The sequence below is a fragment of the Rhea americana genome, unplaced genomic scaffold (genome assembly GCF_003343005.1).
Source record: "Rhea americana isolate MKP2758 unplaced genomic scaffold, rheAme1 scaffold_19, whole genome shotgun sequence".
NCBI classification, from domain to species: Eukaryota; Metazoa; Chordata; class Aves; order Rheiformes; family Rheidae; genus Rhea; species Rhea americana.
This window is the reverse complement of record NW_028186038.1, coordinates 534,720-558,606: the sequence shown is the minus strand read 5'-3', so window position 1 is coordinate 558,606 and position 23,887 is coordinate 534,720. Positions and strand designations below refer to the sequence as shown.

Genomic DNA, 23,887 nt, shown 5'->3' with positions numbered 1-23,887 from the left:
GCGGAGCCTCGCCTGGGAAGCACCTCCGCGCCTCCCCTCAGCCGGCGGGTGGCCGAGCGGGGCGAGGGGGCGCAGCGACGGGTGAGCAGGAGGAGGAAGCCGCCGGAGCCCCGTCACCAACGTCCCGGGCAGCCTCGGTAACGCACCGCGCGGGGTCCCGCAGAAGCACAATACAACCGTTGTRAGCAGCCTCGCGCGGCCGCCGCTCCCTCCCCGCGTGCCAGGCGCCGCAAGCCCCGCCGCCTGCGGGMGCCCCGGCTGAGCCGCCACTTCCCAGCTCTGACAGGCTGCCGCGACCCCTGCCCTGCCTCTAGCAGTGCCCTGCTCCCCCGCGCAGGGCCCCGGCACAGGCGACATCACCTTACCTTGCGCCCCGCTGCTGCTGCTGCTCCCCGGCTCCCAGAGCGCGGCTCGCAGAGCTGCCGCCCAGGCGAGAACCGCGCCGCGGCGCCTCCGCGCAGCAGCTGCAGCCACCACCGGGGGGCGCCGCTGGCGGCGGGGCGGGGCGCGGGAGGTGGAGGGGGGGGGCGAGTGCGTGCGCGGCCCGCAAGCCCCGCCCCTAGTAAGCCCCGCCCACGCGGCCCCGCAAGCCCCGCCCCTCCAGCAAGCCCCGCCCACGCGATCCTCCGCGGTGCGCGGAGCAGCGCGGGCGCCGCGCGGAGTCGACGCGGGCAGCTCGCTTCCACCTCGAGACCGGTGTTCAAGCAGGGAGGGGGAAAAGACTGGTCAAAAAAAGGGAGGGGGCGGGAAGAAGGGAAAAAAAAAAAGGATGGAAAGAAGGCAAACTGCACCCGGGGTGCGGTGAGAATCTCGAGCTCTAAAACCTGGAAACTGACTTCGAAGTTGGCGAGACGTGAAGGGCGAACGAGCAGGAGCCGAYCCGCTTGCTGTGCTGAGGCACAGCTCGGGAAGAGTAACTTACAGGCAATAGTGAGCACGTCTGTTTCGGAGGAACAAAGAAATAACGGACAAAATACACTACACGAATCTCTTCTGAGCTCCCAAAATAGGCCTGTGAATATGGAAAGGTATCTCATTAAAAATGGAAGCAAGAAGATTATGAGCTCTTCAGATCAGGGACCATCTTTCTGGCATGCGTGTGTACTGCGCCTGGTAAAGYCGAGCTCTTATTTTACTTATTTCAGTACTTAGTTCAGTACAAATAATAAATACTAACAATTATAACGCTGATGCAATGCCAATTTGAATGAAATGTAGGTTGTAGGTCTTTTTATAACTAATGGGAAAAGAATTATAATTTGACGTGATGGCATMGTTTAAACTCTGGTAAATCTTGGAATAGTAATTCTATGGTGCGAGAGAAAATAACTGCTAGAAAATGTCAAAAAGAGTAGCTCACCACATATTGTAGCCCAGAGACACCAGAAATACTTTAAAATAGAATAATCACTTGAGGGCTCTCTTTTCTGTTTCTAACCTAACATTTTGCGGTGAGRTTAAATCTTGCAGTTGTTTCAAGGCTAGACACGTGGTATGGACGTAAGACCTTTTTTTAAATAAATAAATAACTTATTTCTGTATAGTATTTCTACAAAAAAGTTGCTCTGAGAAACGTTTTGTTACTTCAAAACAAACGTGTAATGCCTAAATAAATGACAGAACTTAATTTCTCCTTTGCTTCTAGTAAGGGAAAATTTGCTGTATTTATTATGAGATACAGTTCCCACAGCTCATATATTGGCTTAGCTTTGTAAGACCACTGTCTTACAGCTTGGGATGTACCTATTTTTTATGTTCTTTTCTAAGCTATCCGCAGTCTGTGAAAAGTAACATTTTTTTCTGCTTTTTCTTCTTCCTTCTGCTTTCAAAGCAGTAATTCACATAAACTAGAGAGGTATATGGAGATGGGCACTTTGCTAGTCCTATGGCAAAGTCAGCTACACTAGCAATTATTTTTAATCAACACTATGTTATGGGCAAAATCTAGGTTCACAGCAGTATCAATATGAACAACAGAGAAATCTTTCAGGCTTCTTAGGTCTGATTATCTATGATGGATTCCTGAAATATTGAGCCTTCATCATAGCTGCTGCAAACAAAACCAGAAAAGACCCCAGCTCATGCTGTCCTAGTGCCACTAAAGTGGTGCCTATTACAAATGCAGAGCTGTAATAGGCAGCTGGACCCTATCCATTTTTTACTCGGGACCTACCATGCCTTTAAAGAAAAGTGACAGGTTTTAGTTACGTTTAAAATTTAATTTAGTATTCGTTATCAACAACTGTGAAGATACACTGTTTAGAGCCCTGTAACTTTCACTCCATTTTCTATGGCCTCAGAATTCCCACTTACATACACAACGAATGAAAGATCAGTGGATATAAGTTCTGTAATTACATAATGTAATGGAAGCTGCTTAACCAGATCAACTAAAAATGTTGTCCAGAGATTTAACATTTTTAATATCTAATTTGTAATTTCTGACTTTGAAGATGATGAGCCCTGTAACATAACTTGCAATTGACTCACATACTTGCATGAGGTTTATCATGATTGTTCGTTATCAGGTGTAAGAATACGGAGATAAAATCAAGCAAAGATAATTGATTGTATAGCATTTATAAATCTTGATGAGTATGGAATTTTCTTTGCTATCCAGAATACAGAATGCAAAAGTAGTCAATGCATTATTTCTTCAGTCCAAAACATTATCCTAAAATACAGCGACATTTGATAGTTGTACGTAAATATGTAATGTTTAACAGGTCAGTTGAAATGTAAGGGTAGAAATTTCCAAATATGTATACTTGTATTTCTCAGATATGTAGACAATCTAAGTACAGAGATTAAAGTTTAGAAATTAAACTCCTTTCTGGTTCACTGTAGCCTTTATTCTCACTCTACTTTCAACAGCTGTGCCTTGCCCAACTGTTACCTGCAAAGAGCGGGTGGTTTCCTTCCTAACACCTAAATCACACCTTGGCGTGTTTGCAAAAGCCACAGTAAAGGGCTGCCAGGTTCCCTTTTGTTGATGACTTAACAGCTTTATGGGAACATCTCTGAAATCAGACATTGCTAAAGACAAGTAGGCCTAATTCTTCTCTCACTTTTAATTATTTTGAAATAGGTATGGTGTAASTGACAGCAATGAAATCACTCCTAATTTTCATCAAAATGAGTCAGTTCTTGCAAACCAGGTTCACATCAAGCAATATACTTCTAGAGAAGTAGTACCAAGGAACGCTATGGTGCTGGAACAGGCACTATAGAGTCTGAGATAGGTCAAAAATGTGCCCCAAGTTACCTCAGCCTTGAGAGGCCTCTGGGATACTGTAGCAGAAGTAACATTGCGTACATCTGCCCCAAATCTACCTCTTCCTTCTSTTGCGGTTCTTGCCACGCCTGTGCTGTGCAGCCCGCTGCACATTGCGCTCCATCACTCCATGACTTGCTACAGGGGTGTCACAGGGCTTGTTCAGGGCAAAAAAAAACCCTGTATTGATCTGTATTGGCTGTATTGATCTGTCATGCAGGATATTGCAGAATGGCAAAAGTTGCAATAACGGTGTCTCTAACAGAATGCACTGACTGGCTATAGACACAATTACAGCTTGAGACTAGGATATGAAACCTTGTATTCTCTCCACAGCTGACACCAGCCTCATCTCTGTTCTTGAGCTCATTTYCTAATTATATCTCACTTTGTAAAATGAGGATAATAATACTTACTTATGGTGTTTACATGCCCAGTTATGCATTTGTGAGGAAAAAAATCTGACCTGTGACATACCAAGCAATTCTACTGAAGCGTGACCCACTCACATTGTTAGTATCTGATTTCATAAATGAAATTTATGGAAAATGAGAAATAAAACATTCCTTAAAAGGCTGCAGGCACTCATGAAAAGCTTAGAAAATATTACTGTAAAAGACTTTTGTATTATGATTATTGTTCAGCAACTTGCTYTGTAATTACTGTAGATTACTTTCATCAAGCAGTAACGAGGTGCAGTGAAAGTATTCTTGGCACTCTGTAGTTTACTAGAGGTAATCTTGCTGGGAACTTTTTTCTTTGAAATAGASTTCAGTTTGGTATCTATATAACAAATTAATATAATAAGCATATTCACTATGTGTTTAATTTTCCATTTGCTATGTTCGGCATCCAGTCCTTTGACTGTGCATTTAGAAATTGATTTTCTCAGCAGTGAAAAGGTTAACTTTTAGTTTTTATCTATATCTTTAGAGTACTCTCTGAGACAAAAAAGAGCTTTTGGTTTGTAGTTGTTGGTAACAGTCAAAATTTGATAAAAAGTAGACTGTAGCCTCCAAAGTTGCTTTACTCTGATGCAGAGAACACTATCTGTCTCCCATGCCATTTGCGTAATCTTGTGTTCCACTTTTATTGTTCTGTTTTTCATGAATCTGGGAAATGTTATACTCCYTAGAAAATTATATTATGGTATCAATAGTCAAATGTTTTTGGCTGAGTAGAATTGCATGATAAACTTGGTTGGCTATTACAGAAATTAAGAGCAAGTGACGTGAACAATTCAACACTGATTTACAGTCAAAGGATTAATATAGACATTGCAGAGGGAATGTACCTGTGTTGTAGCAATCAGAATTATGCACAGGTATGTACTTCCCTTATGGAGAAAAACAATAACAGTTTTACAGACAATTATGCAATAAATGTACCTAATTCTTATAATCAACAAGACTGTCTCCCTCCAAATCTTTTTGCACATCTGCAGTGACAAAATAGTTAGAATTCCAGTGAAATCAGCAACCCAACAGGACTACGTGCCATATGCTCAAGCCAATTCAGTCTTCCATCTACTGTGAAGGCCTGCGAACCTAGCAGTAGAATCTGGAAAAAAAGGTGCTTTGATTGCTGCTGTAAATCAGTCTTGAATGTTACAGCTCCATATGCATTAAAAATGAAGTCTTTTTATTAATTGATCACAAAAATGAACAATTCTCCAATTTCTTCTTGTACTGATGTTTATAATGAGATATAAACCAGAAGTGTTTTTAATTTTTAATCAGTTTTCCTGTTTTCAGAGTAACATTTTCAAATTCCTAGCCTTCCCAAAGTTTCTATATTGGAGTAAAATACCCAAATCAAGAATTGAGCTTTTTTCTCGAAGATAGGTATGGATAAGCACTTCAGTTTCAGGTCATCTAAGTAACATCTGAAACCAAGGGAAGAACATTATCTTTCCACCTGTTTCTTTTGAACAGGACAATATGACCTAATTTCTGCTTTTTCCATGGACTATAATAAATATGAGGTGACTGCCAATARTACAACTGCCGAGAAAATGGCACACTATAGGTAATCATACTATTAAATCAACTGTAACAGAATAAATAATTGTATCTCATTATGAAAGATATACACTATGTTCTGTTTTTTATGAGTCCGGGAAACAGCAATATATAGTGATATCAAGTAAAATAAAATAATTTATAGCAGATTGAGGGAATATTCCTTCAGCTAATCACAGCACAGCCTTTAACCTCTGACCATTTASAAATAATTCAAGTCTGACGATTTATAGTTTGAATGCACACATTGTGTGCAATGCACATTTTGTGACTAAAACTCAAATAAAGATTYTGTGTGTGAGAGAGATTTCAGTATCAAATCACCACAATATTTACATGCAAGATAAAAAGAAAAATGAGATATTATTTTCTAAAGTTTTTCAAAATGCACTATCCATATGCACATCCTCCCAATGATGTGTATCTTTCCACAGGGTGGAAGAATTTTGTCCAACAGTTCCCATACGTTAGGAAGGCATCCTGAGAGTTCTCATGTTTCATTCTGAACGTATAAACATTAGAGCAATACCTTCTTTCTATTTTTTTTCAATCACAAAGTCCCCAGTGTCTAGGGCTCCAAGGTAGAAAATACAGAGATTAGAATTGCAGAATACATATTTAAAAAATACACCTTGAAGAGTTCAAACACAAATAAATTCTCCTTTGAATTACTACTTATGTACAAATGCACTATGCTGAYCACCTAACAGAAGACGCATAAGTAGTGTCTTATTTCATGAATGGATCCTGAATATCTTTCCAAAATCCAAGTATGCTATCAGTTTTAAAGCATTTCTTGGCTTCTTCATTCCTCCGAGTAATGACATATCATACCAATTGTGCAACCTGGCTAAAATATTAGGCTGGCATACATAGGTAAGTTGAAACACCTAAAATATAAGCATTAAAATAATTCTTTTTTTAAAGCGTATTTGTAAAACATGTATGTGTATTTACAAAATAAGAAAAAAATGTGTACTTCTAATTTAAACAGTTTCTAACCATTTATAATTGGTATTATTTTGTAACTGGAATAGCATTCTTTCACTTCTCATTTTAAATATCTGTAAACTGCAACAGTTCCCCATTTCTCCTGTAATAAGCGGATGACCTACTGAAATAGCCCATAYGTGCAAAGCAGAACCAGTTCTAAAATGTTCTTATGCATATAAATCTAAAGATGATTTCCTTGCTATAAAGCAACCAAATAGCTTCACTTTTTAAGAGTTTTAATAACCATTTCAACTTTAACTAACTCTACATTAAACTTTTTTTTATGCTGCTGTGGATAGAAAGGAACTGAAATCGTTGAAATGATCCACTTAGCCCATCTAAAAATGCAGTTAGTGACCCTTCAGAACATCTCCAATTTACCTGGTGATAGGAGCAGAACTAGAAATTGTGGGATAGAAGCTCAGAGAAAACAGCAGATACAAAGATTTAAAACACCATCCCTGTAAATTCAAAACACAAACCGATTCAGAACAGCTAATGTGTATGCAAGCGCTCTCAGTGTTAAGCAAGCAGTTCAAATTCTAAATAGCAACAGTGATTTTTTTTTNTTTTTTTTTTTTACAGACTACAGGTTTTGTCTATTGTCATCTAAGTTTGATGATGCCAGACTACGAGTCCATTATTAAAAAACTTCATTTACTTTAATAATGTTAGGTGTATGAGTGGCTTCAAGGCATATCCCTAGAAATACAGTTTGCAGGATTCATCAGCTAGAACAGTGCTTTGGAAATCAATTTGGGTGGAAAGAAAAGGGCATAGGAACTTTACGTATCACTTCTTCTTTGACAGTATCATCCAATCCAGGTTATCATAGTTTTTGTAGCTAGTAGGGGTAGGATGTGCAGAACCATGTGCTAGGAGACGTTCAAGGAGGACACAGGGAAAACAATCATATAAAGTCATATTATAGTAGTCTTATTTTCAAAAAAGGTCAGACCCAGTCTGTCCAGTACAGAATTTTTAAACATTTATAGTTTCTTTCAGTTGCTTGGTTATATTAATCCATCAGTATATCAACTTCTCTTCTAGATGTTAAGTGTGAATAGCAGTTTCGAGTCTGGTTATTTGTGTGGTATGCAAAATTGCAATGTTTTAGATAAAATAAGAATGCAAACGAACTCTCAAGCTTCGTCTTTAATACTACTAAAAAAGCTCAGTGAAAGAAACTGAACAAAAGTGTTTTATTTTGAAATAGAACTTCTAAATTAGAGCATAAAAATTTTATTTCTGCAAATATTAGCTGCATTCTATTTTCAACAGTACAGGTACAAATTATGGTAACAGCTATCTCAGTCATTCAAGATGTTGAATATACAGCTATGTCTCACACCTTTAGCTTTCCGATGTTTCTTCTACCCTCCTAGAAAACATGTTTTGAAACATCCAAACAATCATATGTCCACACACTTAAGTCTATTAGTACCATTTACATTCTGTTTAGAGTTTACTAATACTGGAAAATACTAGTAAGCTAACCTCTAAAATGTGTATTGAAGTATTTCTTTTAAAAAAATATTTTTACAAAGACTTCTGGTGGTATTCTTGTGGGTGAGAAAAAAGAATTCTTGCAAATTCAGTACTATGCCCTTCCCTACTCTCAATACATATTTTTCTAATTTTATAAAGCATTAAGGCTTTAAAAAAATTACTAAAACAGATAAGTATTATTTTTCTCAGTTCTGTGTATTTTCTTAAAAAAGTGTGGACTTACCCTACTCTTAATTTTTAATTATATGCTTTTTCTTCTAGATACATTATATGCTGTTTCCACCGTATGCTAAAGAGGAATTCATTTTCTGTTTTCCTCTAAAATGTATTTGGTTGGCATCTGCATAGACTTTTCATAATTACATAACAATTTGCAGGATTGTACAGCAAATTAAAAAAATAAAAATAAAATCATTAGTGAAGAGTGATTCTTTGCCCATCTTTGAAACTGAGCTTCCTTAGAGCTCAGAAGAAAATACTAATCCCATTAAATAATTTAAATTTTGCTACTGAACTTAATAGAACCAGGAACTCTTTCTAATCTTTAGCTGAGCATAAAACAACAGTATGTAAGCTGGGATTTTCCACTGAGGAAAGCAGCATTACCTTCACCATTTAATTGCTAAGAAACTGCCTCAACCTACCTCATTGTCCTTATGTGTTGCAGCTTTGGCATTTCTGTACACAGCAGCTCCTTAGCACTCAACTTGAGTGAACTTTCTGCATGTTTCATTGATCCAAACTCTTTCTCTAGTAAAACTGCAAAAACTGCACTGAATCAAGATACTACAGAGCTGGATTTAGTAGAGGAGCATTTACTTCTAAATTATTCTGCCTTGTTTGACCCAGGTATTTTTCAACTTTAAAGAATGGGAAAGCATGAAGAATTTTGTACAGCTCAAGGCACGGTATGAAGAAAGCATTACTGAAAGTGCGGGTAATTCACTGTGTAGTAAGAATTACCTAAATTTAGATATTGTGAATTTATAGTTTTCCACTTGCTGTTCTTTCAAATTCAGGGAACAGGGACAGTAAAGAACATTACGCTAATGGACATGGCGTTCCAAATCTGACATACGCATCTCTCTCATCATAGTATAATTCTATATTACAATTGCAAAGCATACTGGAATTCTGCCATCAATGGCTACATTCAAATAATTATTACATTTTAAGCGTGGAAGTTGTACAGACCTTTCTTAATGCATCTGTGACAACAGCAATTTCAAGAGCGTCTTTTGTTTGGACATTCATATGATTAAATATAAGCTGACCAAAAAAAACAGAGGGTTTAAAGTGACTCAGTGAGGAACAAGTCAGAATCCAAAAATAACAATTCACATAAATGCACACAGAATTGAGTGGTGGCCTACTTTTTNAAAAAAAAAAAAAAAAAAGATTTGACAGCACTGAAGAGCTAAAATTGCCACAGTAAGATAATCATCACTGGTTTAATAGTTCTAGCTCATGCTATTAAAATGTATAATACAGTACAATGTAACAATTAGTAATATCTTAATTCTAGTCTACCAAAATGGAGAGAATATTTGATGTGCTTGAGTTCTGATATACTTTTAAAGTAACCTCCTCTTAGGGAAACCCAAAGACAGATGAAACAAGGGATAGAATCTGACTCCATGAATAAATTTAGCAAAGACACACTTATAAGGTGTCTTATTATCTGCTATTACCATGTATGTTAAAATAGTGCCTAGAACTGCAGTAATACAGATGAGTTTTACTGATGAAGTTACTCACTGGAAACAGTGGTGATACTTTGGATGAGGATATACCTACATCATTGCAGAAGAAAGCCCTTGCATGCTCCCTGTCTTCAGATAAACAAGACCAATTGTATTTTTAGCACTTTTTGTTAATATAACACTAGTAATATTACACTATCTTAATCACTAAGGAAGAGCAAGTACTGGGAGCTTCAAAATAGCTCACAGGCTTCTCTTTAGTGGTAGATCAAAATGAACTCAAGTATTCTTGTAGGTTAACTGCTCGCCTTAACATATTTTAGCCCAGATGAATTTGTAGCAGCATGTCCTTGAAGGATAATAGAAATKCCCCACACAACTCACTCCTCTCAAGGCTGACCAAAGACTGAATGATGTCCTGAACAAATACAAAATTTGGTGTTCCTCCCCCCATCTCTTTGAAGTATTTTTCATATCAACCCTTCCAGGAAGAAAATAGGAAATYTAGTTTCCATGGTATCATTCACTCAGCATATATATGATTTTTTTTTCTGTTGTAAAAAAAAGATATTTTCAGACTCGATATGTTATTATTTGAGAGTCAAAGCCAGATTATGGAAAAAGGAAAGGAGACTCATACTGAAGAGGAAGACATGCTCTTATCTGAAATTGAAGTCTGAGACACATTAACATTTAGGGAAGAGAGAGGAAAGTGTGAGGAAAGGAGCTCAAATATTTCTAAAAGAAATGGAATTCTCCTGATGGAAAATCATGTGGTCTCACCTTTGGCATTCTATATAAAGTCCTACTGCTCATTTACTAAAATAATCCTGCCATCAAGTATGCCAGCATTTAAAACCAGAGGCTGAACAACAAAATTTACTAAGACTTAATGGTCCAAGCAGTTTTCCATCCACTTGCAAGATTACATCTAGGAAAAAAAAGAAAAGTGATTTTTGACTGTAGCATCTGTAAGCAGTGTAATATGATCATGAAATTTAACTTAGAAATAGGAATGATTTTTGAAGTATATTTTCAACTATTTCTCCATGCTGCATTTTTCAACTCACGAAAGACTTAATCAGGACTGACAGGTTCAAGTTTACTGGTCATAAAAATCCCTTAGGAATAGCAGATCTTCTTCAGGGAATATTTGTTCCTTCAAGTAGGTTTAGTGCTGGGATAGTGTAGCAGTTAAAAGCACAAACAGAGGCTGCTGATAAAGTGGCAATGCATAACAATGTTGTAATATATTACAAAGGTGCAATTGCCTGCAGTTCATCAGTATGGATATGGCAATGAAGTTCTGCTTTATATATTCCAGGCACTAAGAATTTTGTGGCAGTGATTACAGGAGGTTCTTCTTCCCCTATAAAAGAAAGAAAAAAAAAAAAAAAAAGGAAAGAAAAAAGATCAGGTTCATTACTTTGAAAATCAATTTCTTATTTGTTCAACATTTAGAAACAATGCAAAGGAAGACTTGTGAAAACCCTGTGCCACAATGCCTTATTCGTAAGGCTGAACTACCACACGCAATAACTCCTTATCTAAAGAATTAATAAGAGCTTTCTCCTCAAACGGGACTACTTGCAGAAAATCCTATTATTAAATAGGACTATTAAAGTTTGGCRTGTTGGGACTTCCTCAATGTTATACTGGTTTGAACTTGAGTGGAGTGTGCCTAATTTGATGATCTCTCTGAAAAATCTCTTTGCACATCAGCAGTCTGAATATGAACTGCACTGAAAGTTAGAATGTTACAAATTGTATGATTTATTAGTTTAATACAAAATATGAAAGCAAACTGTCCTGTAAAGAAAAAAGGAAAGACTGACTCCGAGATGTGCATATGCACTGTTAACRACAGAGCTATTCATGTCTGTTCTGACCAAGTAACAGATGAAAAAATGGGTAGTCAGAACATAAATAGTATTTTAGACTGTGAATTCAAGGTAATAATTTGGACACATCCAAATTTTATTTATTCATTTTGTTATTAAGGATATAAATGTTACGAGTATTACTATTTTGTGTAACTGAGACAGTAAAAGATCTAATGGGTGGCAATTTATTTAACAGGCAGATAACGCACATTCTAGATACTGTCTCTTTTGTACCCAGCACCTAATTAGGACTGTGTTATGGGTAAGCATAGGTTTGAGTGAGACTCAGTCCAAAAAGCTCGAGGTGGTGCTTTTGAACTGGGACAGTAACTGGGGAAATGGCAGCAGTCACTTGTGGTTTTGCTAGCTGTTGGAACATCAATGTTAAGGTTCATCTCTCTACCAGCTAGCGTTATATATTTTTTTAATCTCTGTAGCTGAAATATGTTAAGAACTAGGTACGTGACTTGAGAATGAATTACTTGAGAAAGTGCCTCTTTCTTCTAGGGACTCCTTGGCAGCTGGGATACTCAGCTGCCAGTTCTGCAACTGAATCAGGAGGGGAATACTGGTAAAGCATTCCTAGAGAGAGGCCAYAAATCTAAAACTGACATCCTACTTCTGTCCAACATATATTCAAACCTTACAGATACAGTCTGTATGTTTTCCCACAACTACAAGAATAGGGCGAGTTAGAAAATGGAGGAGGAAATTAATATAATATGAATTTTGAAGTAATAACTGGGTATTTGTTGCTTATGGAATTAAATCACTAAAACTATATTTATTTTGCAGGAAAAAAAACAGATTTTAATTATTTTCTCTTAGAGACTAAACGCTGTATCTATYGATATGTACCTGCTCCCTCTCTAAGATTATTCTGGCATCAAACATTATTTATTAATTACTTAAATAATCAAAAAAAGATCTATTTAAGAAAGAGGAAAGACTAAAGAGAGCTCACTCTGCTAGCATTTGTTCAAGAAAGCATAACAACATATCAAAGTGCAATATTCACCTGTTGTAGCCACTTAGGGAAGATCACAGCAAACAGCATGTTGATAACTATAAATACAATTGCTGGAACATTCCTTCTTGCTGTAGTTGTGCTGCCAGCTCAATGTATTGCAATGAGTAAGGTCAGATCAGCTGCTAATCTAAGGGAATACTTACACCATCTAATCTGGGTATCTATTTTGGAGAGTGTCTTCAGAGCTTTTAAATTCCTCCACTGAACCCCTTTTGTTCATTCCTCCCATCCCCATATCTAATAAGAAGCCTAATGTGATTCTGAACCTTGAGTAAACCACAGTACAGACTATGTCCTTAAAGAGTCTACCATGTTTTGGACCAAAATAGGCCTTTCAGTAAGAATGCTTCACCRTACTACTCCCCCAATTCAATCACACAGCTGTCATCCAAATATCCAAGCTGCCAAGAAGTCACTAGAAGAAAGAGGCTGTCTCTCTAGTAATGAAGTCAATTAGTTAAATGTGACTTATTAATAGAATTTTAAAAGAAATTTTATTTAGCCAAGGATCCCTTCTCCCACAATCAGTTAAGAGAAAGATGCATTTTTCTAAAGTTACTGGAAACTTATCCTTTTTGACTATCTTTATATAATGCCTACCTATCCTCTGCATCTTTTTTATAGCCCCTTATATAGTATCTTAAATATTTCGAGATAGTAGAAATATGCCCAGAATAATTAAATATAATTTTAAGAGACTGATGCATCTCACCTAAACCTGATGATGAAGAAACACTTTCTGTAACAGAAGATGTTTCAATTTGGTCTGTCAACAGTCCTTCCATTAAAGGTAAAGATAATTCAGAGGAAGGAACAGATGAATCATAGATTCCAGAATCTCGAGGCATATCTGTAAGATTGGAAGCTTTAACAACATGCAGCAATGGCTGAAGAACAGCGCTGTCACCTTGAATGTCTTGAGTTTCTATATCTTCTCCAAGGTTTAAGTGCTGAATTACACAGTTAGAGTCTGAATTTACAACTGAAACATTTCCATCTGTTCTCAGGTAAAAATCACCATCCATCATCTGTTTACTCACTAAATCATTTAAAACCAAGCCTGAGTCAAATTTTTCCATAACAGGCTCTGAGTAGCATAAAGGAGATGGAGGAAAAGGAATTAATTGTTTCTCAAACCAGTCTGGTTCCTGATCAATGAACTGATGCATATTGCAAATAGCAACATAAAGGGACCGTCCAGATTTGCTCCTGAAATAATTCCTTTTACTAACGTTCACAGGAAACAGTTCTGAATCCTGTAGGCTAAGATCTCTGGAGTGTAAATGTGAATAAAGTTGAGGAAGATCATCCATAAGTTTGTATTTTGTACTTAGATCCAGAATACCAGGGATGTCTCCTTCACAGGAATAATCAAAGTAGACTGCGATGAACTTGCAGAGGTCATTTGAATTCTGCTTTGCGTGACGAAGTTTCTCTGCAACCGTTGACACAGCAAACAGAAAGAGTTCTCCTTTCCCTGCATCTTTGGTTACCCCTCTGTGTTTCCAGTTCTTTTTTTCAATGAAGTATTTCATTCCCTTGGAACACACAATGATGATAAATTGGGACTCATTTATTTTCTTAATAAGCCACTCTTTCTGCCCTTCCTTACAAATTTTTAGATCTTCCCATAAATCTAGAGCCACCTGGAAAAGAAAATAACATATTGGTTGATATTTATTATTAGATTATATGGTTAAATATAATCTCAGTGGGCCAGCTTATACTCATAGGACAATTCAGAATTAATGAGTCTAACCATATCTTGTCCCTGATGCAAATGTAAACTATTTTAAAACAGAAATAAGTAATAGTTAATGTAGCATTGAAATGGAAAAAGCTACAATCAGTGGTATTAATTTTGTCAATGACTACTCAGGAAAACAAGAAAGGCCTCACATTCAATCCAAATTTTGCCAGCAGGCTGAATATTTTCACTGGGGTGAGGAAATCTGTGACTACTAAGATAAAAGAAAAAAAAACCTTCCAGATTGTTTTACAAGAATATTAGTTACTATATGAACTTATTTTGCAGCTTATCTATTATTTAAAGAGAAGCTTACCTAATTATACCTATGTTATTTATAAACTTATTGAATCAACAAATAATAGTACAAGGTCAAATAATGTAAACTGTGTAGGTACTTTAAAAAATGTTATCACTTTCATATAGGGCAATCTTTCTTAGGGGAATAAAAAGAGCATAATAAATGTGGGTGGACCAAGTAAATTATTATTTACCCATCAGGTATTAAGCTATCTGATCAACTTAGACATCATCAAACTGCAATAAATAATATACTGTGTCTACCTTATACAATTTAACTGTTGCATATTTTGGTCTTTAACATGCTGAATGTAATGAAAATACATGTTTTTATTATCTTTTGCACACTAATGAACTCTGCTGCCAAGAATTTTCATGTTAGATGGAAAGATGATTAGTGCTTATAACAGATCCTTTCAGGTAGGATGCAGAAAAGTAGCTCATCTCTGATAAGAAAGCTCTAAAACTTTATCGCAAGAGYTAGGTTTTTTATTTTATTATTTTTATACTTTGTCCAATTTTCTGCATATTCTACATGGTCCAAAATCCTTGTGCACACCAAGATAAAGGACAAAGTGCTTTATCTCCTGAAAGAAAGAATGAGTAGTAGAATAAACAAACAAAACAGAAGCAACGAACTTCAGAATGGACACAAAGCAAAACCAAAATCACTTCCAAAACCTAGCATTCTTCTAGAGAACAAAAAAAAATTTTTTTCTGTTATCTATCTCATAACAGAGCGGAAAACTCTGTCATTTAGAAGCCGCAGAATAGCTTAATGCCTAGAACACAAGAATTCATGAAAACTGTTATGGTAGAGTCAGATACAGGAAGAAAATAAATATGCATGGAGAGGAAAAGGTCAGTTTACAGCCACTCATGAGTTGTGCTGATAAAGRTATAATGCAGGCAATTTTGCTTCTGTGACCAAGATATTTGGTTCCATTCTTCAAAATACTGACTGAACTCGTGTCCATAAGAAAGAAGTTCTAGTATGGTCAAGCTAATATTTTAAGTGTCTTTTAAATGCTACTGCTTTCGTCTTTACAAGACAATAGTCCAATTCGACATGCCAAATATACCTTTTCTGTTATACACTGAGCTTTGCTTTTTATATTAAACCCTACTAGCTTTAATAATACACATTATTTCCCTAGGTAGATGTTGTTACTTATTTATTTATACAATCATAAACATAAACGATGTCTCATACCATATGTCCCATGGTACATATGTATAGCAGTAACGGCTTACCTTAACACTATTCCAAAGAGGTGTGGTGTTGTAATGCTAAAGTACATAACAAAAAAGGAGACTAAAGGAAATTAGTTATAAAACACCTTACCTGAACCATTTGAAGCATATAAATAAATTTGCGAGTACCCTCAAATATGTGGTGCCTCAATTATTTTGTCTAATGTGTGTAGCCAGTAGGGGTCAGACTTGTATATCAGAAAACATTTTTGATTCATGCATAGGGAATCACAGTGGCAGAATTAAAACGCGACAAAAATAAACTAATAATTGTCTTTCCTTTTTACAAGTGAAAAGTGAATGACCTCCCACATTTCAATTATATTTAAGAAAGCAGTCAAATTCTGAGCCTAGTCCTTCAAGCAGGAATTCTGATGTCTTTCTCATAGCTTGGAATCAAAAACAAGAAAAAAGATGCTGATTTTACAGCAGCAAAGGAACAGAGAGGAAAGTAAAACATTCAACAATAACAATACAGAATGTCAACAATTAATCCTAATTAGGTAGATTTTCCTGCGCATACAGAATTTTTTGATAGATTCAAGTGTTCATGTCCRGTATCGGCACTTCAAAGTTACAGTATAAAAGGTATTTTAGAAATACTGAAAAAGATTAGACAAACTATAAGATCTCTTAGTGACTGCAGACTATAAAGACACTAGATCTACTAAAMAGAACAAGAAGTTAATATAAAACAAGCTAAATATGACCAAAAGAGAGTCCTGGAATCAATGCAGCATATGTTTTCCACAGTTCTGTCTTTTATGCAGGCTATGGTTTGTTTCCTTTCCCTAGGTGAAGAAAATTTATGTATGTAATATGTAGGAGGATAATGAAAATTATTTGCTGTGAAAAGGTAAGACTGACATATTCCATTTTCAAAAGCACATTATTATGAGTTTTTGGGGATGATGTTTCAGTTAAGGCAACTCTACTATTTTTTTTTTTTTTTTTTTAAAAGAGAAGAAATGCTGAGTTTACCTCACAGCCACAAAAGTCCTGAAGAAAATAAGCGAAGCATTGGATGACATTAATGTGTTTCTGGCAATCTTTACTGGAATAGCAGATGAACACTTTTGGCCGGGGATGAAGTCTTTCCACATGGAGCACTGCAGCATATGCTGAAGATTCTGAGCTCTCCTCATCTAGATGGGAATATATATTTTCTAAATTGGAAGAAAGAGAGTTCACACCATAAAAGATCAGATTTTTAAATCTTTTTTGGCTCATTACTTAAACATACAGTAAAGATTTTATTCGAAAGATATTCCTTTTCTTTCCAGGCCTGAAAAATGTAAGTTGCGCCACCCTCTATTTCCCAGCTTCTGAGCTGCAACATATGTGGAACATACTTAGAAAGTGAGATGTGCAGTTATTACTGTACAACTCAGAACACTCAGGAATGGTTCCTCTTATAAATAGAATGAGAATGTTTCACCTCTGTCCAGCTTTAACGATCATCATCCTTCTGTTCAAAAACTATTGGCCTTAAAGATATACTGTTATCGAGTTTCCTGCATAACAAAGAGAGCGCCTCTTTTTTAAAGCAGTAACACAAGCAAAATCAGAATACTAACGTGCAAGAACACACACATCTTCAGAATATCACATAGTAATTCTCTGGTATATATGTACATTTTTCAACATTAATTTGAACTGAGATAGGATTAATTTAAATCAGGATAGCTATCTGTGTTTCTTCCTGTATGGATGCTTTTGTGCCAGAACATAAGTGCCTTACGCCAAAATAATTCAATCTAGTTCTACAGTTGATTAAGCTAACTTGGAATAAAACATGAGTATCTCAAAATACAGGCATCCATCTAGGGATTTATTTTAGAGTAATTTATCACGAATAACTATTCTGGAACAATTCTCTCTGTAGACAAATCCTCAGTGGTTATCTGGGTGTTGGTTTTTTTTTTTTTTTTTTTTTTTGGAACTGTGCTAGCTGTGAGCTACAGGATAGCCACAAAAGACCAGAAGGTAAAAGGATTTAACCCAGATGGCATACAGCACTTGCAGTATACCTCATTTCCAAAATTCAGATGGAGAATACAGACATGGGAGGTTTGGGGAATGTAATCTCTTTTTCCATATTCATGAAACCGCACAATTCCCAAGATGCTAGGAAAAAAATGCCAATTGATTTTTTAACATCTCAATGTAACATGTGGCTTGCCAGCTCCTGGATACAGAGGAGAGAGAAGTCTGCAGAGAGAGATGGAATCTAATTTACAGAAACATCTGCAAGCAAGTCTTAGGAAGAATAAATTTAGGGAGAAAGCTTAGGAAGAAGTTTAAAGGTAACTTCCAGGAAAATGAGCAAGTCTGGAATAATAGCTAGAGGTAACATTCCAGACAGTGCTGAGAACTATATTGATATCACATACATGATTTTATTTATTTTAAGCCAGAAAGTATGAACTAAACACTTCTGCACGAAATAAGGGAATGTTGAAAACATATCAACTTAGAGATTTGTTTGTATTCGATGTGGTCATGCACTACTTTGACAAATTGATATTTTTCAAAAGAAAYCCCAAACCAAAAATATTCCCCAACAACTCTTCTATTCTCTCCTTTGACTGTGAAGTTTTGATTTGTGAAATAATACAATGACAAGAAATTACCATCAAGCACAAGATTAATAGTTTGCTACAAGCTTCAACACGTTAAAAAGCTGTGAGAAGGAGAGAAAGGTGAAAAAGAAAGCTCTTCAGATAAACGTATTTCTGAAGCAAACCTATTAGTTAAGATATTATTGGGTGCAAAAGTGTTCCTTTAAGTGGAACACTATATCGAATAAACACTCTACCTTGCTGTTTCTTGCGGCACATCACTGTGAAAAGCGTTGCAAATGCTGAAATGACCACTAAGGGGACTGTAATGGCAATAGCTCTTATTGGTCCAGCCCATGGAGAATGTACTTTGAAAAATAAAGCAGAATAAGCCTTATGTAAATAAGCTATAATATCATTTAATCATATCTTCGCACTGGGAAAACTGCTGCAACAAACTATTATCTGTTAACTCTCAAATATACAGTAGAAGCAAACATCATCATGCTCTGCTTCAATTTATGTAGGTTTTATGTTGCTTGCCCTCATCACTACAGCATTAGAGTGACTAGCATAAGTAACAAGGTGCCGTATTCCAGCTGATACTTCCCCTCATGAGAAGAATTTTACATGAAGTTTAGTTTTGAGGAGATATCCAATAGTCAATTGGTTCTGTTGGATTTCTGTTCTGGGATAYTGGACTAGCCACTTAGAAAACACTGTCTTCTGCACAGATTAGCAGTATGTATTAGAAACCAATCCATCTTTTCCATTGCCTTCATCTGTAGCAGTTTCTACACTTACCTTTTGAAATTCTTATTTAAGGTCTCAGTAACTGACCTGATCTAGAGAGGTGCTGAGCATTCACCTAACAGGTTTTCCTGACTGCTTAATTACATTTCTACRCTGAAGTTCGCAATTAGGTTAGGCTTCAGCTGCTCTGATAATTTCATTACATTATTTCCATACAATTGGATGCACCACTTGCATGCAATTAAGATACAGACTATGACATCTACACATACACAAAAAAAATGACTTTCCCATAAAGATTTCCAACTCTTTCCAACTGATCTAAATTGCACTAAATACAAATGTACAAATATATAGGTGTGCATGCACAAGTGCATGAGTACTCTTTTTTCATTAAGTCAAAGGATTACAGTAGAACTGTATTTAAAAATACAGTTAAGCCTCAATAGTCTTAATTGCAGCAAATAGGCATGTGTGAAATCAACATTTGTTTCCAATATAAGTAAAATTGAATCTAAATAAAAAATAAATGCTATATACTGTTAAAAAAAATTCATACCTGGTTTTAGTGCATAATGCATTGTTCTCCTTGTTGTGTTAGTGTCATCCACCAGCTTTGAAAAGTAGAAGTTGAATTTTATTTTATGGAAATTTTATTTAATTTGTGAAAAATAATTTTCTGCATATGTAAACAACTGTAACAGCATTCAATTCCAAATGAGAAGAAAGTTATTGTTCAACAAGTTAAAATTTAAAGAGCACTCAAAACTAGTAACTAATGAAAGCATTCTTCCTTGTTGGTATATAATTTAATTGCTTTCTTATGCTGTGGTATTTAACTTTCAGCATTCACATATCACCATCATCAAAAGAAATAAAAAGCTTTTAATTCCAATTAAGAATCAAAGTCCAAGAACAATCCAGGGCCAMAACTTCATTTGAAGGTCCAGATGAAGGTGCTATATGCTTAGGGAAACAAAACTGTGGAAAGGTAAAGAACAATCTAAAACGCTTATTTGCCCAATTTACTTCATCAGTGATTCCTAAARTCCAATTTTATCAAATATATTGGCTTGAAGAATGTTAAATTTTTTTTTATTAATTCCTCATTAACAYACTCATTTATCTTTTGTATAAATTATTATTTGTAAATATTACCTCAATTATATAATCCCCTGGAGATACGTTCTGAAGAATGCAACTTGTAGTGTCTGTGTTTTGCTCCTATATAAAGGGAAGAGAATATTTTGCAAGCAATTCACATACTTTCAAAACCTAATAGAAAATACATTCACTTCGTTACTGAGTTAGAAATGTACACTGCCCTCCTGTACCAGGACACCTTACACCAGCAAAACTAAGTCTCTCTATTCAAATATCCAAGGACTACAATCCTCTGCTTGCACAACTCAAATATGACTGATTATTCAGAAGACTTAAAACTTTGTTCTAATACATAAACTCTACACTATGCCCTGAAGCTCCCTGGCCTTCAGAGACTTGGGATCAAAGGTTGACCACTGAGAACAAATTAGCCATCAATTCATGGGAAATAAAAACAAAGTTATGGGAAACATATACAACAAATCACAGCTCCCATAATAAGACATGGGCACACTGCCATGCAGAATCATTGCAAGGTTTTTCTGAATTCACCTACAGATTTATTTTTATACTTTAAACTGATAGACACAGTAGCACAAACAGATTTTAATTAATGGTCTCAAATTTGAATGCCTTGGTTAACAAACTTTAAACAGAGTAGGGCAATTCCTCTCATTTCATATTTGTTTTGCGAGTGACATCAGTGGGAGATCAATGCAAATTTCAGTATTTTAGTTCTGTACATATTTTTACCACTGATATATTTTTATAAGGTTATATGGCAACAAAGAATGGATCCCAAAGTCTGACACTTTGGAATTCTTCTGCAGCTCCTATTGTCTATGATCAGAAATAGGCTAAGACTCAAGATTAGCTTTGGCTGGTGAGTCCTATCACAATACAACTATTATTTACATAAACAATAAATAACAAGTTTTAAATTTGATAGAATTCTAAATTATATTAACTTTTTAAAGTTTCTGTAAAACCCCCAGAACATCTATGTTAATGGTCAATACTAATGCTTTTAAGAGTGGCATAACTCAGTGGCATAATTCAGTGACATACCTGTTTGCAGGTCTTCTGCTTAAATGATCCTTCATGCTTAAGTTTGTAATGAAGAAAGTAATATCGAAACCCAAAGCTGTGCGGTGCATGATCAAAAGACACTTGCATGTTAAAGCCTTGCTGGGTGACATTCAGATTCCTTGGCTTCCAGTCTGTCAGAGGAGATATTCAGGAGTTGACAAAGGACTCTTTCAAGAACAGTAACTTTTTTGTAAGATAAATATACGGAAAGAACAGTATTTTACTTACAAGGTTTGCAGACAAGGTTTTCTGGCTGTAGCAACAATTCACATGCTACAAATATACACAAAAATTATTAATGATACAGTACTCAAACRCTATGCTACACTAACAGGAAAGGCAGGCAAAAAAGTAAGCTACTTCATCATTTCGAAGATAACGTTCCTATTTCTTTTCCAGCCTCCGATATGTCCGGAGTGAATATATTTAGCAAACTCAGCTTCTTTATTATAGTTCAAGTCCTTTCTCATCTTTATATGAGAAATAAAAGGTAATTTATTTGAAAAGAGTATGCTTTAGTGACATAAAAGGAGCTGCACTAGGCACTGCTCACCAAGGGAGAAAGAAGTCAAAATTAGTCTCAACAAATACATTTACTCTAAGTATGTAGTTACTAGGACAAACGTTACTTTTGTCAGCATCAAGAGATAGGCTTGACAATATTTTAAGAAATTTTACAAAGCAAAAAAATCCAAGCAGAACAAATGCCAACTTTTAACCTAAAAAATGTGCCTACGGTTAGATTTTCATCATACTATTTACGYACTTATGCTCAGGACCTTATTTAAGTTCCTTTTCCTTTCCCTTCTTTTCCTTTCTTTTTCTGTCTCTCACTAGAGTTGCCAATTGCTTGGTAATTTTGAGAAATTAAGTTTCATATGCTGCTATCTATTTCTATATATATTCGTCTATCTTTAAATATCCATTTTTTGAAATTGATCTCAAAAACAAAAACAATCTGAGCTTATTCACAACATTCAGCAAGGAGAAGGAAGAGGGCAAACCATCTTTATGGTCTGAATTTTCCCAAGAAACATGGGAGTAGTCCTGGTGTAGGCAGACCTGAACTAGTCTCAAGCCCGATCTGAGACTTTYCTTCTGGTTGTTGGATGACATGGATTATCATTCACCACAGACTAACATGTGACATCCAAATTCAGTCCACTTAACACCTAAATCTTACTTTAAAGACGATGCCCATAACTATCTTAATCAAGACTTTTATCTCATTTAAAGTTGTGCCATATCGTACGCAGTACTTACGTCGAGTTCGGAAGAAAAACGGGTGATAATTACTCTCATTTTTAATGGAAGGAAAAGGAACAATCTTTACAAAGTAATCTGTTTCAAACTTCAGATTTATAAAAGGCTGAGATTCCATTCCCTACAAAAAGATAAGATYGTAATAGAGTTTTTAATCGATTATTGCAATAGAGTATGTTCTTTCAAAACAACCCCATCACTCTTGCAGACATGAGCAGAAATTAATATATTAAGAATCCTTGACCTATCCTTCTACTACATGTTGACAGAAGGAAGCATCACATAGATGTGGGACATGGACTATTGCAGACATACATCTGWGCTGTACTGTCACCCAAAATGATTTCATGACAGGTTCCAGCCTCAGGAATGGCTCTATAGAAGGTGGATAGATTTATCCCCATATTAACAACTGCCATTAGTTTGAAGAATGATACTATTAGGAAGCAACCTGCTCTCCAGTAAATAGCACATTAAATATATATCTAAGAATATTACATATATACATTTTATATACACACATACATATATATATGCATAAAAATACTACAGACATACACACATATTTTATATATTATATATTAGAATATTTTTAAACAAAGCATGTAAACAATTTCAGGACTACTGGCACAATCAAGTAACAATGAAACATTTCTGGAAACAAAGCACTTACTGTTTTTTTAAAACTGGGGCTGAGTTGCTTTGGATCTTTTAAAACCATCTGCTGACATTGTCTTCCCTCTGATTTTAACTCCTCAAGTATTACTCGAAATCCTTTTAGGTATTCAATCCCTGCAAACAGCAGGGCATTAAATAGAAGACTAATATTTAAAAATGCATACTGTATTTTATGTAATTTGAATATACTTCATTTGTCTTGAAAAATAATCCCTACCATTCATATGCAGTATTTTAATACCTGCAGGTTGTATGTCAGTTCTTCCCACATTTTCTATCATGTCTACCTAGAATTCAATCTTTGGCAAAGGATGTAATTACTACGTATTTGTGCAACACTTAGAGCAGAGGGGCCCATACCCCAGCCTTCCAAATTATCACTGCAATGGAAATAATCATCACCTCCACCAGCAGCTTTTCAGCAGCTTTAGTAACCTCTCACAGTAACTTCGCATTCCCATTATTAGCAATAGACATTTTGCTAGCATATTATATAAATACTCCTTTATAACATATTTACATCATTTATGAGACTACTGGATTAAAGTGATAGCAGTTATGACTTTAGTTCTAGTATAGAACAGGATCTAGTGCAGGATAACAGAAAAACTGACTTAAATGGAATGGAATTTATTCCAGTGAGTGAATACTTCCAGTTGTTTATATGCAAAGCCAGAACTACTCATTTTGTTCAAGCTACTCTAACACAACAGACACTCAGCATG

At 35.9% G+C, this 23,887-nt stretch overlaps 1 protein-coding gene across 1 annotated transcript in view; it reads right to left on the bottom strand.

The window, feature by feature from the left end:
- Positions 1–9,182: 9,182 nt before the first annotated feature.
- Positions 9,183–23,887, bottom strand: part of IL17RD (interleukin 17 receptor D) — a 53,727-nt gene continuing 39,022 nt past the window's right edge. The window contains exons 6-15 of the mRNA XM_085302545.1: positions 23,158–23,276; positions 22,485–22,605; positions 21,450–21,494; positions 21,201–21,352; positions 20,187–20,252; positions 19,588–19,642; positions 18,533–18,643; positions 16,696–16,880; positions 13,126–14,059; positions 9,183–10,869 (exon numbers count right to left, since the gene is read on the bottom strand). Of these exons, the coding sequence (XP_085158671.1) occupies positions 10,754–10,869; positions 13,126–14,059; positions 16,696–16,880; positions 18,533–18,643; positions 19,588–19,642; positions 20,187–20,252; positions 21,201–21,352; positions 21,450–21,494; positions 22,485–22,605; positions 23,158–23,276 (1,904 nt within the window). The 3' untranslated portion in view covers positions 9,183–10,753. The remainder of the gene's footprint in view (positions 10,870–13,125; positions 14,060–16,695; positions 16,881–18,532; positions 18,644–19,587; positions 19,643–20,186; positions 20,253–21,200; positions 21,353–21,449; positions 21,495–22,484; positions 22,606–23,157; positions 23,277–23,887) is intronic.